The sequence below is a fragment of the Procambarus clarkii genome, chromosome 8 (genome assembly GCF_040958095.1).
Source record: "Procambarus clarkii isolate CNS0578487 chromosome 8, FALCON_Pclarkii_2.0, whole genome shotgun sequence".
NCBI classification, from domain to species: Eukaryota; Metazoa; Arthropoda; class Malacostraca; order Decapoda; family Cambaridae; genus Procambarus; species Procambarus clarkii.
In genome coordinates, this window is record NC_091157.1 from 47,769,706 (window position 1) to 47,787,205 (window position 17,500).

At 45.4% G+C, this 17,500-nt stretch overlaps 2 protein-coding genes across 7 annotated transcripts in view; one reads left to right on the top strand and one right to left on the bottom strand.

Annotated features, from left to right (window-relative positions):
• Positions 1 to 17,500, top strand: part of LOC123759666 (uncharacterized) — a 364,501-nt gene that overhangs the window by 177,436 nt on the left and 169,565 nt on the right. The window lies entirely within an intron of this gene.
• Positions 7,022 to 13,088, bottom strand: LOC138361091 (putative uncharacterized protein DDB_G0282499). Its single transcript, XM_069320559.1, has 2 exons — positions 12,967 to 13,088; positions 7,022 to 8,117 (listed from the first exon to the last, which is right to left on the bottom strand). The coding sequence occupies exons 1-2, from the start codon at positions 13,086 to 13,088 to the stop codon at positions 7,022 to 7,024; spliced, it is 1,218 nt and encodes a 405-aa protein (XP_069176660.1).

Sequence of the window (17,500 nt, forward strand, 5' to 3'; positions counted from 1 at the left end):
ACGTGATCTTTCTCCCTCCTTCCCCTACTCTGCTGGGATTTTATAAGTAATTAAGATTCCCCCCCCCCTCTCGTCCCGCTATTCCTATATCAACCATCACCTCTATTCCCCATCTTCCCTTCTATTCTCCATTCCATTCTCTCTATTCTTCCTCTCATTCCACTCTACCCTGGTCACTCTCTCTCTCTCTCTCTCTCTCTCTCTCTCTCTCTCTCTCTCTCTCTCTCTCTCTCTCTCTCTCTCTCTCTCTCTCTCTCTCTCTCTCTCCCTACTCTGAATCCCTTTCTCCTCACCTCCTCTCCCTATTCCTTCATTTTTGCTGTTCTTTGATGCCTTTTTAATGACTTTCTCTTCACATACTTGCTTATTCTTCCCCTCCCTCTACACATTCCCCATCCCCTCTCTATCTTTATTCCTCTTTCCACCCCTTCCCCTTTAATGTAGCCCTACCCATTTCCTATCATTTTTTTTCCCTACACCCTATCCAATTTTCCCTTCCCCCCTCTCCATTTCCCCCCCTCCCCTCCCCCCTCCTTTACGTTATGAGCTCATCCAATGGTCAGCGGAATTAATTCATACCATCTTGTCGGATTCCCTTGGCTTATCAGAATGAATATATATTCTCGTTTTGAACTGGAATTGGTTTCATGCATGCAAAAGACTATACCCCTGGCTCCCCTCCCCCCCCTCTCCTTCCTCCTGCCCCATGCCCCCCTCCCCCCTCCCTCCCTGCCCTTAGTCCTACCCATCCTCCCCCCCTAACCCCAACTCGTCCCTAACCCCACCTCGTTCCACTTCCCTAGCTTATACTTCCATTTCTCTCTGACGTGGCCCATTTCACCTTCCTTCTATCCATGCCTTCCACTACCCCCCTAGCCGTCTCATGCTGTCCTAGCTATCTATCCCTATCCATGGGGCTAGTAGGGTTTTGAACTCCCGACATATCCCTCCCCACTCTCTTAGTCTATTTTATGCTGTTAATATCTGTGTGTGTCCCCCAAGAAACGTTTGGACAGTGTCTACCGCACCTTGAAGGAAACAGTAGCGCAGGTGTGACCAGACGGGACTGACACAGACCTGAAAGACAGACAGAGACAGACAGGCACGCAAACAGACAGAGCCCTATGGAGCATGTCTGTATAATTTGAGGCAATGATGTTGAAAGCCTTGTGTGTTGTGGCCGGTTGACGTGACTTCTGGCTGCGCTAATTTGCATTCTTCCTCGACTTGGGTAATAGGTGAGGGAGGAAGGGGTGATTGTGGGGGGTGGTGGGGAGGTGGGGGAAGGGAGGAAGTGGGGTAGGAGAGAGAGAGAAAGGTGGCAGTGGGATGGGTATGAGAACGGAAAAGGGAGTAGATTGTGAGAGGGGTAGACGTGGGAGAGGGGAGAAAAACATGATTAGGCTGGGGTTTTGGTGGGGAAGGTAGATATTGAGAATTATGGTGGGATAGGGAGGGATAGGGAAGATGATGGGGAGTGGTTGGCTGGGGGGAATGGTTAGTGAGATATAGAATGAAAGGGGGTCAGGACGGAATAAAGGGTGAATGGGTGTATGGTGAGAAGGGGGTGGTAAATGGGTGTGAGAAAACGGTTAGGGGTGTTTGGGGAGATAATGTGTTTACTAGTTGTGTTTACTAGTTGTGTTTTTGCGGGGGTTGAGCTTTGCTCTTTCGGCCCGCCTCTCAACTGTCAATTAACTGTTTACTAACTAACTTACTAACTACTTTTTTTTCTTTCTTTTTTTCCCACACCACACACACACACACACACACCCTAGGAAGCAGCCCGTGACAGCTGACTAACTCCCAGGTACCTATTTACTGCTAGGTAACAGGGGCACTTAGGGTGAAAGAAACTTTGCCCATTTGTTTCTGCCTCGTGCGGGAATCGAACCCGCGCCACAGAATTACGAGTCCTGCGCGCTATCCACCAGGCTACGAGGCCCCCTGTGTGTGTGTGTGTGTGTGCATGAGTGTGTGCGTGTGCGTGCGTGTGTGCGTGCATGTGACGGGGATAACATCAACCAGTAAGTCTTATTTAAGGAAAGCGACACCATCCAAATCCCATTGAGTTATCAAAAAAAAAAATATATATTATTTTGGCTAATTAAAAAAAAGTACCTAACCTAAACTGTCCAAGCAATGCTAGGGCTAATGCACGCTATATTAAGCATAATATAGCACACATATATATCCAACTAGGCCTAGGAATGTTCAATTATAGTTTTTAGTTTTTTCTGACTCTACATAAAATATATTATACAAAATGTATAATATATAAAATATTACGTTCACATACAAAAGTTCACATACAAAATGTGAACTTTTTGGGTCCAACAGAACATATTGATAAGTTTGGCCAAATAGCTGCTAAAAGTACTATATCATTTTAGGAGGACGAGCTGGGCACAACATATATCATGTGACCAGAGGGCAACATATGTGGCCGGAAGCCAGCATATGTGGCCGGAGGGTATCATGTATCATGAGACATTTGCTGACGTCTATATACTCTAAGATGAGACACAAATCCCGATTATAGGCAATTTGTCCCCGATTTGCTGTGTTGAATAATGCAGTTCTTTACCGGGTGATTACACTAGCTGGGGTCATTGGAGTTCCTTGATGATGCGTCCTTTTCATAGTCAATAGCCGGCCGGCGCCTGCCGTAGCACGCTGAGACACGCTGAGACATGCTGAGACTTGCTGAGACTCGCTGAGACACGCTGAGACACACTGAGATACGCTGAGACACGCTGAGACACGTTGAGACACGCTGAGATACGCTAGACACGCTGAGACACGTTGAGACACGCTGAAACACGCTGAGACACGCTGAGACACGCTGAAACACGCTGAGACACGCTAAGACACGCTGAGACACATCTTCTGCATAGTAGACTAAAACATACTCCTTCACCTTGCGTAGTATGCTGAAAAAACACACAAACACACGCCTCCGCGCCTCGCGTTGAACGCCTTTTATTAGTTATTGTCATATTGATTGTAAAACTAATGCTTCGAACCCCAAACAAGATTGTTGGGTAATCCCAGAAAAAAAAAACCGGCCAGAGGAACACAATCGAGCTTAAAAACATCGGCAATGTATATGAAATTGTATAATCCTGGCCCGAGATGCCTCACGTGAGCCAAACTGGACCTTGCGTGGGTGTAGCCTAAGGTCAATAACCGCATGCCAGGCATCTGGGCAAGGGTAAAGGTGTCATAGGGGCCAATCCTGTAGCAATGATTACGGCTTTTGTCGCTCCTGTTCAGGAACCCTCAGTGCTTTTTTTTTTTTAAAATACATTTAGAACGTTTCACAGGCTTTTGTTTGGCTTGCATGACGGAGTGTTGACTAGACAGCCGCAAGAGGGCTCTGTTTTATTCCCCGGAAACACAAACCGTAACTCTCTCTATTTTCCGCTTGTTACAACTTGTAATAAAGTTGTTACATCTTGGCTTAACGTGTTTACGACGTATTAGAACGTTGTTACAACTTGCTCTATTGGTTGTTATAACTGGTTAGGTGTTAAAACGTGTTCGAACGTTGTACCAACGTCGTAGTTTCGGTGTGTGTTTGGCGGGTTTTACTTGGGGGGGGGGGGGGGAGGGATTTATTATACTGGTGGAGAGGCTGGTCGAAAGTGGCGAGGCTGGTCGAAAGTAGCGAGGCTGGTCGAAAGTAGCGAGGCTGGTCGAAAGTAGCGAGGCTGGTCGAAAGTGGCGAGGCTGGTCGAAAGTAGCGAGGCTGGTCGAAAGTAGCGAGGCTGGTCGAAAGTGGCGAGGCTGGTCGAAAGTAGCGAGGCTGGTCGAAAGTGGCGAGGCTGATCGAAAGTGGCACTAGGGGGCCCCCCTTCCCATGTAGAACACCTTTCTCCATTGGGAGCCCATTCCCTATTCATCTGCTGCTCTTTCCCCCTCATGTCAAGTCCTCCCTTCTCCCTATTTCCTCTCTTCCTGTTAATTCCCAAACATAAGCAGGACACTCTCCCCACTCTCCTAAGACCAACATTTCTCTCCACCCTCCTTACCCCTACATTCTACCCACTTCAAAATACTTTTCATCCTATTTAACCTAATTTCCTATTATCCTTCTTCGGTTCCAATCCTGAGCAAGTCTCCACTCCTCTCGTCTGTTGCTGCTTCATCCCCGCACGGCAAATACCAATAATACTAATCAACAGAGCCTAGCCCTAACCTAACCCAATCTAGAACTAAATATACACCACATTCCAGCATCTAGTATTAATTGATATTTGAGGACATACCTATTTTTGGAATACCCAGTAAGTTTAAATTGACGTATGTGTCCTTGGGGCTGGCCGCTGCTTGAACGAACCTAGCATGAGAACCGGTTGCTGGCAAACCCTAAGAACTGCGAACATCCCCCCACTTCACACACGAGAGGTAGTAAAGCAATTACAAAAGAGCTACAGACCTGTCGCACTGACATCACACATCGCTATGATTTCCAGACGTTGCTAAGAAGTCAACTTGTCAGTTAGATGAAATAGAATGAACTGTACTATGAAGATCAGCCCGGTTTTAGCCAGGGAAAATGGTCTTTAACAGGTATGATATCATTACAACATTACTGAGGCATTAGAAACCAAACTGCTAAATCATTTGATAAATGTAGCTATGGGATAATAGTCGATATATATAAAGCTAAGTCCAACAAGGTACGGTACGAAGCTCTATGCCACAAAGTACGATACGTAACTCTATGCCACAAGGTACGGTACAAAGCTCTGTGCCACAAGGTACGGTACAAAGCTCTGTGCAACAAGGTACGTGCCTCGCACCGTTATTTTTCCTCATCCTCACAGACGACATAAACAGGAATGCAACCCACAATTCGTATCATTACAGATATCAAGTGTCTTCAATTTGGCAACGAAAAGTAATATGCCGTTGAACAGTGTCAAATTCCAGTGTCTTGGGTACAGGCAAGACAACCACTTAAGAAAGAGTAGAGGATACACGTTGCTATCTTATATAATGGAACAAGCAATTCAACACCTTGCAATAAGTATGTCAGGAAACCTAGCATGTAGAGTGGATGATACAGCAGACACAGCAACAGAGAGGAAACTGGTCAAATGAAGAGCAGGGGATTGGCAGGGTACTCTGATAGCCACAATCAGAAAACACTGTCTGATCATCAGAGGTCTCTACGGTTGTTTAAAATCCTCCTAGAAAGTATAAGAAATATTGCCGGAACAAACGTGGATGTCTTCAAGAAAAAGTTGGATTGTTTTCTGCAAGAAGTGCCAGACCAACCAGGCTGAAGTGGGATATGTGGGCCTGCGGGCCGTTCCTAGCAACAGCCTGTTGGACTAAACCTTTCACAAATCTAGCCTGGCCCCGGGTCGGGCTTGAGGAGTAGAAGAGAACTCTCTGAACCCCATTCAGGTACATTCCAGGTACGATAATGAGAACATTCACATGCGAGGGAGCTCTTTGAAGCACTGTCATAATCCCTTATGGAATATTGTTCCATTGCACAGCTAGAAAGCGTACATAAGTCATTCACTGCCAACAGTGAATCAGTGAAATAATTCAACTACTGATACCGATTCACATTACTCAATAATCTTTGATTGGAAAACAAGAGAGATATCTCACATGACAGATATCAAAAAGACAGATTACAATCCTGAACAAATTACAATTCACTAGAGAGAGCTACACAGTAGGACTGGTCAGATTCAATGCCAATTCAGTGTGCCAATAATCACACTTAGAGAGAACATAGTGTGAACGCCATCGGGCCAAGAATCGCCAGTGTTCTTTTCAACAACTATCAGAGATTTAGCTGCAACAACACAGGGAGCTTTCAGCTTGACAAGTTTCAGTTTGAGTTGGTGGATCAGCCTGGCTGTGATGGCTATGTTTGGTCTTTGGGCTAGGAAGCTGTACACAGCAGGCAAGCCCAAGGGAGCGCTGGCCCCCCAAGCCCGAATGATGGAAGATGCGTCGACTTGTAATTATTATGTAATGATTTCTCTCTCTCTCTCTCTCTCTCTCTCTCTCTCTCTCTCTCTCTCTCTCTCTCTCTCTCTCTCTCTCTCTCTCTCTCTCTCTCTCTCTCAGACCACCCCCTTGTTTTTCCCATCAGTCCTCCTCCCTCTCTTGTTCTCGTCACTCCCTCTGATTTCCTCTCTTCCTCTCTCATCCCCTCTGTAATTTCCTCTTGTCCCTTTCCCCTAATACCCCCCCCCCCTCTCCCCTCTCCTACGTCTTCCTTTCCTTCTGTTGCCTTTTTCATGAAATCGCGCTCTGTCTGTCTGTCTGTCTGTCTGTCTGTCTGTCTGTCTGTCTCTCTCTCTCTCTCTCTCTCTCTCTCTCTCTCTCTCTCTCTCTCTCTTCCCCCTACTCCCCCCTGCTTCCTTCCTGCCATCCCCTTCTCCTCTCAGTTGTATAATTTCCTCTGCAGCTTGTCCTCTCCTCCCTCTCTCCCCCACCCACACCATCCCCCTCCCCTCTCCCCCACCCACACCATCCCTCTCTCCCCCACCCCCTTACCATCCCCCTCCCCTGCCGATACGAAGACGAGGAAAGTGTGAATAATAGCAACTATTTGGTGGCAAACGGTGATCTCATAAATCAGATCTGCCGTTCAATTAAGGAGAACAATAACTCGACTTCAGGATTTAATTAAATTTGGTTTATATCTCTCATGTTACCCCCCCTAAAACGTCGGCCATTCCAGCAGCATTAGAAAGAAACCAAATATATATGTAGATACTTGTGCAGGGTGTGGGTGGGTGTATATACAAAATAAACAGTGATATATATGTGTGTTTGTGTGGTATATGTGAGTTTAAAGTTGCATCTTGGTGTTCATCATCAGTAGCGGAGACTTGCCATTTGCTCGCTAGCGTAATCACGAAAGTTGGTTGGCTGTTCCCTTGGTCAGTGTGATTTTAATTGGAAAGTTTGTGAGGATTTATGGTGGGTTAAGGGGGGGGAGGTGGTAGGAGGGGGAGGCTGTTGTATTGAGTCAGCTGTTGCGTTACAGCTGCTGCTGCTGCTGTTGTTGATGTATTACTGCTGCTGCTGCTGCTGCTGTTGCGGTATTTAACAAATTGTCGAGGTAGCGGTTCTTGTTATTCGATAAAGTGTCACGTGACTGACATATATGTGTCACGTGACTGACACATATGTCTCCATAAGAGCTTCTGTGGGATTTCTTGTGAAGACGGAGAGCTCTTATTGTTGGCTTTTGTGAGCTTCTTGTTCTTGCGCTCTTGTCGTTGTCGATGTCGTTGTCGTCGTCGATGATGATGTTATTGTCGTCGTTCTTGTCCTTGTCGTCGTTGATGTTATTGTCGTCGTTGATGTTATTGTCGTCGTTGTCGTTGTCGTCGTTGTCATTGATGTTGTCGTCGTTGTCATTGATGTTGTCGTCGTTGTCGTCGTTGTCATTGATGTTGTCGTCGTTGACGTCGTTGTCATTGATGTTGTCGTCGTTGTCATTGATGTTGTTGTCGTTGACGTCGTTGTCATTGATGTTGTCGACGTTGTCGTCGTTGTCATTGATGTTGTCGTCGTTGACGTTGTTGTCATTGATGTTGTCGACGTTGACGTCGTTGTCATTGATGTTGTCGTCGTTGACGTCGTTGTCATTGATGTTGTCGTCGTTGACGTCGTTGTCATTGATGTTGTCGTCGTTGTCGTCGTTGTCATTGATGTTGTCGTCGTTGACGTCGTTGTCATTGATGTTGTCGTCGTTGACGTCGTTGTCATTGATGTTGTCGTCGTTGTCGTCGTTGTCATTGATGTTGTCGTCGTTGACGTCGTTGTCATTGATGTTGTCGTCGTTGTCATTGATGTTGTCGTCGTTGTCATTGATGTTGTCGTCGTTGTCATTGATGTTGTCGTCGTTGTCGTCGTTGTCATTGATGTTGTCGTCGTTGACGTCGTTGTCATTGATGTTGTCGTCGTTGACGTCGTTGTCATTGATGTTGTCGTCGTTGTCATTGATGTTGTCGTCGTTGTCATTGATGTTGTCGTCGTTGACGTCGTTGTCATTGATGTTGTCGTCGTTGTCATTGATGTTGTCGTCGTTGACGTTGTTGTCGTCGTTGACGTTATTCTCGTCGTTCTTGCTGATGAGTCGTTTATTGCGGAAAGGAGGGAGGGAGAGAGGGGGGGGGTGAGAGGGGGAGGCCACAGCAGCTGATGGAATGGTGGAGGAAGCTGGGAGGGACTGGGAGAGGGAAGGGGGGGGGGGCCGGGGATGGGGGGGGGGGAGAGAGTCTGGAATGGGGAGGAAAGGGAGCCAGGGAAGGGGAGAGAGGGAAGGAGAGGGAGGGGGAGGGATTATGGTTGCCCACTGTTCTCGCCCAGGAAAATAGTTTGCTATAAAAATATGAGATTAATTAAAAAAAAGTTGAGAATTTATGACGTGGTTGGCCATCGTGTGCACACTAATACTCACACGGACCGTTCGTGTGCACACTAACACTCACACGGACCGTTCGTGTTCACCCTAACACTCACACGGACCGTTCGTGTGCACACTAACACTCACACGGACCGTTCGTGTGCATACTAACAGTCACGCACCGCTGAGTGCGGTCTCATATTGTCTGTATGACCGTTGAATGCGTTATCTTCTCTGTTGGACCGTTGAGTGCGTTCTCTTGCTGTCTGTTGAACGTTTGAGTGCGTTCTCTTTTTCCGTTGGGCAGATGAGTGCGTACTGTAGCCTGTAGGACCGTTGAGTGCATTCTCCTGTTGCCTGTGTGCCACTTGAGTGCGTGTGTGTGTGAAGTCCTTGTGGTACTCTTGGTAAACGTTCCTTGGAGATCTAATCCCAAGGTTAAATTAAGAATGTGTGTATTCCGTTACTGTGCTCCTGTTATCTATTATAACTAATACTTAAAATATTCTCGGGATGTGTTGATAGGTCGATGCTAAGGAAGTGAAATATGGCGGGTGGTACCCGTAGACTTGTCGACATTTCTCTCTACAGAAACAGTGATTGCCAGGATCAGGTTGGGTTACCGTTACCTGTGGCAGGTGGCTGGCAGATTCTCGCTACATCACATGGGGCTCGACCTGAAGATGCTGAGGACCCCGATGGTCGTTCCTATTGGCAGCCTAATGGCAGGCTCTTATTGGCAGCCACCACTCCACCTAAGGAGGAGTGGTCGCTAGGTGGCTACAGGTGACGGATCTCCCAATCCTAAGCACTCCAGGTGCAAGTTCTGGGAGCAGGAACTGTGACATGATCTTGCACACTACACCACCGAATGGTCAGTTATTATAGACCTTTCTGATCCCATGACATGAAGGGAAAGGAACCTATCAGGAGAAAGCACCTAGCCATTACGACTATATAGTATTTAGGTGTCAGGATAAGGATTAGATTGGGATAGGGGAAGGAATAGTGTCCAACTATGTGGACTGTCGGGGATTGAGCGCTAACCTGCATTAATCGAGACCGTCGCTCTACCGTCGAGCCCAAGTGGTTTGGCACCCGCTGACATGAGGTACCTGGAGCTTTGCAATTACTATATTACCTCTCGTGTTCTTGATGACATCCTCATAATGCACCCAAAGTTTGCCAGCGCAGACTATTGATCACAGAGTGCATGTATGACTAACCAATATGTGTGATGGGGATTTTTAGTATCGCGTAGCTAGTTCTTGACACATTGTACTTCCCTTCATATAGTCTAAGGCAGCTGCACAAATGCAGATGTACCTAAATGTGTTAATAAACAGAATCTCTCTCTCTCTCTCTCTCTCTCTCTCTCTCTCTCTCTCTCTCTCTCTCTCTCTCTCTCTCTCTCTCTCTCTCTCTCTCTCTCTCTCTTCCCATCCGTACTTCCCTCCATTCCTTCCTTCCCTCTCTCTACCCTTCTGGTCAAATACCACTCTCCTCTTAGCATCAAATGGAGTTTATTTCTCTCCTAAATTTCGTCAGGTCCTTCAAGGCTCCTGCAGCTCTCCTCAGCCAATCACGTCCAACGTCCATTTTCTTAGCTCCCCACTTGACAATTCCATTATCTTCGTTCTTCATTTACAGCTTTTTATTTGCTTCCTCCCCCCCCCCCCCCCCCCGTCAAGCTTCCATTGTTGGTTCTGTTCCCTAGTTAAGCTTTCGTTGTTACTCTTTGCCTCTTCCTTCCTTCTTTCATTTCTTTCTAATTACAGTAATTTTATTTATTTTTCATTTATTCATTCCTCCTTCCCCCCTCTTCTTTGTATCCTTTCTCTTTCCTGCACCCTATTCTTTCCCTTCCCATTTCCCACTCCATACACCCCACCCCTCCTCCCATCTTTCCCTATTCCTATTCGTCGCATGGCTTCTGTCTACTGTTTCTTACCTTTTATCATTCCATTCTTCTTTCCTCCTACTTGCCTTTTCATTTCTCTTCCATATATACCCACTTTCCTTCTCATTTTCCCCCTTAATTATCCTATTCCTTACCTGCCCCCTTCTTCTTAGTTCCACGCTTATTCCTTTTCATTATTCTCGTCTTCTTAGTTGCGTGTCCTCATTTTCGGAAGAGGGAAGAAAGGGAGACCACTAGTGGAGGATCAACCAGTCTGTTGTATCAGGGTGAGCGAGTCTATAATTTTTAGTGAACTAGGATAACAGGTTTTCTGATAACATAAAACTTGAGTTTACACTCTTTGTCGAATCCATGATAAAAAGTGAATCTAATCTAACTGGATTAAGATTAGTTTTTCTAAACAATAGCAAATCGATTTATTGATGTTATTAATTAAAACTCCGATTAACGTTTTTTGTACTACATTCGCAAAGCAATTTGTATTTAAATTTGAAGAAGTTTTGAAGTTTTAAGAATGTTTTTGTGTGGTAAAAGTGTGTGTGTGTGTTTGCGTGCGTGCGCGAGTGCGTGTCTGGGAGCCCAGATTGTGGCAGCTCTGATATTTATAAGAACCTAGACATTCATGAGACCTAGATTATCCAATTAAGGATTTGATTGGCCGAGTGTAACTGGTTAAGAGAGGTGAAATATGCATGGAATGCTTGCACGCACTCAACACGTTTACTCCTACGACACACTCACTCACTCTCACACACTTCTTTCACTCATGCACCCACACAAGAGGCCATAAGTGGAGGCTGGAAACACAAATCAATGAACTGTAAAGGACATACTCGTTCTCTATACACGTAGGTCAACAAGTACAGTGATATGACAGAAGTCGTGAAAGCCACCTCCATCCACAACTTCGAGGCCAGATTCGACAAAGGATTTGAACGTTAGAATGGTTTAATTATAGCAAAACAGATACAGCAAAGCGGGGCATGAAGAGCTAGACCTTACTCTCCCACAATCACTGATAGGTAAGCACGCGCGTGTACATACCCACACACACACACACACACACACACACACACACACACACACACACACACACACACACACACACACACACACACACACACACACACACAGGGGCCTGTGGCTGGGTGGACAGCGCTTGGGACTCGTAATCCTAGGGTTCGAGTTCGATCCCAGGAAATGGCAGAAAACAAATGGGCAGAGTTTCTTTCACCCTGGTGACTCCTGTTCACCTAGCAGGAAATAGGTACCTGGGAGTTAGACAGCTGCTACGGGCTGCTTCCTGGGGGATGTGCGTGTGTGTGTGTAAGAGTATATGTAGTAGACATAATAGAGGAATAATAAATTGGTTAGAAAGGCGGGGTCCAAGAGCTAATAGCTCGATTCTGCAGATACAAACAGTAAATACAAATAGTAAATACACACACACATGACACATAGAACGCCCAATGAGCCTAAAACTTGTATAAGGAGAGATGGAAATTATCAAGAAATAATTTGTCTCCAGCAAGGTAAATTATTATCCCCTTGCTGGAGACGAAATTTTCCAGCATAAGGAAGTGTGGACAATATTGCTTAAAGTCTTTTGAATTAGAGAGAGAACATTTATATTGTGTCTTCCTGAAGACTCATTACATACATTATATGTTATTTACCCCAAGAAGACAAGACAACACAAGACAAGACAAGACAAGGACACTGTGAACATTATGAAAGCACTTTATTGGAATGAACAATGCAAGAGGCATGCACTTTAAGGTCACTCTTCTCGTCCCTACACAAGAACTACGACAACTTCAGCAACTACCAGTACTAGAGAGAACACCACTCCTCACAACCCTTACAACTACAACACCACAACAACAACTACCAGTACTGGAGAGAAGACCCAAACACTCCCATGCACTCTAAAGCGCGTCAACAGACTTACCAAATACGTCTGAAACCAAAAACGAAAAGTATATTTTCACTCTGGCGAAAGCTGTCTTCTGACACGTAAATAAGACACTCGGACGAGTACGTCTGTTATAGACTCTCTTCCTCGCACGGAATGATTAATAAGATCCACAAATGATGTGAAAGTGATGGAAAAAAAAGATCCTCAAAGCCATTCCTTTCCTTCGTCCCATCCCAAATCCTTATCTTGACCCGTTCCCAGTGCTATACAGTCGTAATGGCTTGGCACTTTCACCTGATAATTCCACCTCAACTTTGTTTAACCAAAGTCAACAAAAAACAAATAATTATGCTCATATATAAACCTCAGGATATAACAGCTTAAATATAAGCTGACCAGAGTAGAATGATCCAAAACTTGCTGAAAAAAAAAAAAAACCGGTACCAAATACTCTCCTCCTTAGAGACTTGAACTTTCCAAGTTTGAAATGGGATAAGATAGTTGAAATTGTGCTCGAGGAAACACCAAGGAAGCAGCCTAGATGAACAGGCACACTCCAGAGAAGGGAACTATCAGGAAAAAAGCGTCAAATCATTACGACTATATAGCACTGAGAAGGGGTCAGGATAAGGATTTGAGATGGGACGGAGGGAAGGAAAGGAATGGTGCCCAACCACTTAGACGGTCGGAGATTAAGTGGTTGGGCTTACCAGAGTTTGCGACAAAATTCACGTTGAACCAGGAGATAGCGGAGCCAACTCGAAGGAATTAATCCTCTTCATGAAGATGGGATCACCATACCCCGTGCTGCTTAGGACTTTTTGTTCCAGGTAGCAAATCTTTAACAACAACATCTTCTTGATGTAGTCATCACGGTGGTGATGATGGGAGCCGGTCGGCCGAGCGGACAGCACACTGGACTTGTGATCCTGTGGTCCTGGGTTCGATTCCAGGTGCCGGCGAGAAACAATAGGCAGAGTTTCTTCACCCTATGCCCCTGTTACCTAGCCGTAAAATATGTACCTGGGTGTTAGTCAGCTGTCGCGGGCTGCTTCCTGGGGGTGGAGGCCTGGTCGAGGACCGGGCCGCGGGGACACAAAAGCCCCGAAATCATCTCAAGATAATCTCAAGATAACCTATCACAAATAATGAGAATAAGAGAAATAACATCTCAAATACGTGATATTTAGACCGTAATTTAATTTTGGGGTAAAATGCAGTTGTTAAGCAAAACATATACACAATACGCTCACGACGGGAGAAACCTTTCAGGAATAACAGCAAGGTCTTGCCAGGGAAAATTTGAGAAGTTTGTGAGGGATTTACCGAATCAGCCAGGCTGTGATGACAACGTGACCCTCTGGGATACAGAGACAAACAGCATCATAGACCAGGCAATCACCGAGGAAGGTTGCCCACAGGCCACACTGCGATAGGAGACATGGGGCCAGATTCACGAAGCAGTTACGCGAGTACTTACGAACGTGTACATCTTTCCTCAATCTTTGACGGCTTTGGTTATATTTATTAAACAGTTTACAAACATGAAAACTTCCCATTCAACTGTTGTTATTGTTATAAACAGCCTCCAGGTGCTTCGGAGCTTATTAATTGTTTAATAATTGTAAATAAAACCGGTAAAGATTGAGAAAAGATGTACAGGTTCGTAAGTGCTTGCGTAACTGCTTCGTGAATCTGACCCATGGGCTATAGGTAATTCACACTCACAACTATCTCTCTCTCTCTCTCTCTCTCTCTCTCTCTCTCTCTCTCTCTCTCTCTCTCTTGCCCAACTACTTGGGCTGGACGGTAGAGCGACGGTCTCGCTTCATGCAGGTCGGCGTTCAATCCCCGACCGTCCAAGTGGTTGGACACCATTCCTTACCCACCCGTCCCATCCCAAATCCTTATCCTGACCCTTTCCAAGGGCTATTTAGTCTTCAAGGCTTAGCGTTTTCTCCACAGAGCACCGCTAAATTGTCAGGTACGTCCACTACGGGCTCACCCTAGCCCGTGCTACTTGCCCCGCTCCTGTGCCAAGTAAGTTACGGGATCACCATAGCCCGTGCTACTTGGAACTTGTTCCGAGTGGCTGAATCTATAACAACAACAACAGGGTTTTCTCGATAATTTCCTTCTCTCCAGGTAATTTCCTCTACTTCTCCTACCTTCCCTCCCTCCTTCCCTCCCTCCTTCCCTCCCTTCTTCCCTCCCTCCTTCCCTCCCTCGTTACCTCCAGACGTGACCATCCGGCTCTGAACCATCTAACGTCAAATATTGAACGTCTCTGATATACTATAATGCTCCACCCGGCCACAATTCATTGATATTCATCACACGCAAAATTTTTAGAATCAAAAGTTTGCACTTTATAATCAAATTCGCGAGAATAATGAATATAAATTGCGTTTGTTAAGTGAAATATTGCAGAATACTTCATTGTAGATAATAGTTCACGGATGTGGGCAGCAGCACAGAAAATGGCGCGATGTAATTCCCCCAAACTATGGCGTCTATTAAAGTTATATTAAAAAACAAAAAATCCGACGCAGATGCGGCGGGGATTTAAAGCATCTAGCTGCCACGTGCCCAAAACTCTTAATGTTTATGTTAATTAACATTTGCCTAAACTTTACACAACATTCTGCATTAGTCTGTGTCTCGCGCATATAGTAGAGAGGGAGGGGGGGAGGGGGGTGGGAGGGAGGGGGAGGGAGGGAGGGGGAGGGAGGGGGGAGAGGGTGAAGGGAAGGGGTGTGAACGTGAGAGGAACCCCCCCTCCCATCTCGTCTTGCTGGGTGAGGGGGTAGAGAAAAGGGTGATGGGGGGTGGGATTGAGAGGGGGGGGGGGGAGTTGATGTGCTGAATGAGGGAGAGGGTGGGGGGGGGAGGCGTGACAAAGGAGTGTATAAGGGCATGACCTTAACCCTCGAAAGGCCGGGTTAATATGTCTTAAGGCAGCAGTTCTTTTTTTACTGCGACCTACAGCAGGAACTGCAGGCGATGAGTCACAATAACGTGGCTGAAGTAGTTTGATCAGACCACACACTAGACAATCGACTTGAAAATGGTCCAGGACGGACCGAAACGTCGTCGTCCCTTCACCTTCTAGTGTGTGGTCTGGTCAAGCAAGAACTAGCTTTTGTTCTGCGACCCAGTAGGTCACTTTGTGAATTATTTAATCTATGTGTATAATCTATGTGAAATAAATCACTCACAAATTTTGTGAATTTTATTATTTACTATTAACACATATACATATTTATGGATTGAACTTATTAAATTAAATTACATATTTCTACTTTAGAGAGAATATAGAATAATAATACAAATTTTTATTGCAATTCTAGCAAACAGGAAATAGTAAATAGTAGTTGTTTAAAAAGTTTTAATTTAATGAGAAGGATGTGCTTGTTTGGTCGTAAGTAGTCCAATTTGGAACGCATACTTGTTGAAGTGTTGAGCTGGTTTCTCTCTTTCGATTTGAATTGAGTTAATGGTTGAAAACTGTTCACTTGAAACAGTTAAGCAAGTCCCAGCTGTGTCTGGGTACAAGTGACAGGATGAACAACCCAGCGGGTTTTCTTCCTATTGGGGAGTGTTGTACATGCTGCTATGGCGGTGTGTCCACTCACAGGATAAGTGACGCTGCCCAATAAACTCGCCCCTCGGGGCAAAATTTAAAAAAAAAAATTAAATTTAACTACTTCATACAAGTAAGTAATTAGTAGTAAAAGATAATAGTATCAAGATAGCCTTTTTTATATATTTAAAAGTGGGGAATCTCCTTTAATCTTAACCCAAAGTGATGACAAATTTAATTGTTCAAAACTCTTCACTGTAAATGAACTATTAAGACGTAGCAATTCAGCACTAATCGCCTGTCAACAAACGTACCATCAGTCTCGCTGTTACAACGATGAGTGATGAGTGATGAATGAGGGTGTTGCTCTTATTTTTTTGTGAATTGTTGTTTGTTTGTCTCTACCCATTTTATTTGTTTTGCAACCCACTAATATGTCTGGACCGTAGTTTCAGCAACCCTGCCCTTAGGGAGTCCTGGGGGAGGCAGGACTGGGGGGGGGGAGGAGGTTGGGGAGTAAAGTAGAGGTGTTGGTAAGATATATTAATAATATAATACGATCAATGGAAACTCTAGGGAAATCGCACCAAATATTTCATTTGACTGCATGAAAGTCACATGGAAGTCGTTATAATTGCAAATATTGCTGAAAGCAGTGAATGTAGGCCTACCCTGACGAGCCTATGTCCGCCCCCTGCCCCTAACCATTCCCCTTGCAAATTTGTCTCAGACTAATCCTAAGCATCTGACCTCCAACTTCGAACAAACACACATTCTCTCTTATAGTATACTATAGAAATATAAAATATAAGAAATTGATCTGTATAATTTCTCTGTCACACTCTTTGTTGTCTTCTTTTTGCTTCAATCCTTTCCTCACTACCCCTTCGTTCTTCTCTCCCTTACTCTCCCTCTCTCTCCCTTACTCTCCCTCTCTCTCCCTTCCTCTCCCTCCCTCTCCCTCCCTCTCCCTCCCTCTCTCTCCCTCCCTCCCTGAGCCTCGTTACAGGCCCACGTTCGAACCATTGGTCCACCTGTCACGATATTTGATAAATGCCGTGTAATATGTACTCCATTAGTGGAACAGTCGCCGTTATTCACTTTTTATGGCGCCGATTGGCGGCGGGTGATTGACAGCTTTTAAATAACTACCTACAAATTACTTCATAACAGGCTGCAAGAGTCGCGGCTGCTTCATTAAAACGTCATTATCAATGCATAAAAATGTGTAATTAAAAGCTAATGAGGTGATTATAATCAGTGACTGGAGTAGTGTGTGTGTAAAGGAATAGCGACTGTAGCTTTGGTCCTCAATACAGCAGGAAGGTTTCGAAGGTTCAGTACAAAGCACTAAGTCAGTATGACTAGCCCTTGAAAGGGATATGAGGACAAGGAGCTGGGGTATGAGGACAAGGAGCTGGGGTATGAGGAACAGGAGCTGGGGTATGAGGACCAGGAGCTGGGGTATGAGGACCAGGAGCTGGGGTATGAGGACAAGGAGCTGGGGTATGAGGACAAGGAGCTGGGGTATGAGGACCAGGAGCTGGGGTATGAGGACAAGGAGCTGGGGTATGAGGGCAAGGAGCTGGGGTATGAGGAACAGGAGCTGGGGTATGAGGACCAGGAGCTGGGGTATGAGGACAAGGAGCTGGGGTATGAGGACAAGGAGCTGGGGTATGAGGA

What these genes read in the sequence shown, in the direction of transcription:
- LOC138361091 (XM_069320559.1), bottom strand. Translation starts at nt 13,088, where the DNA reads ATGTTGTTGTTAAAGATTTGCTACCTGGAACAAAAAGTCCTAAGCAGC. An exon ending in CCGCTATCTCCTGGTTCAAC is followed by an intron (nt 8,118 to 12,966) that starts GTGAATTTTGTC and finishes ACGACTCATCAG; the next exon opens with CAAGAACGACGAGAATAACG.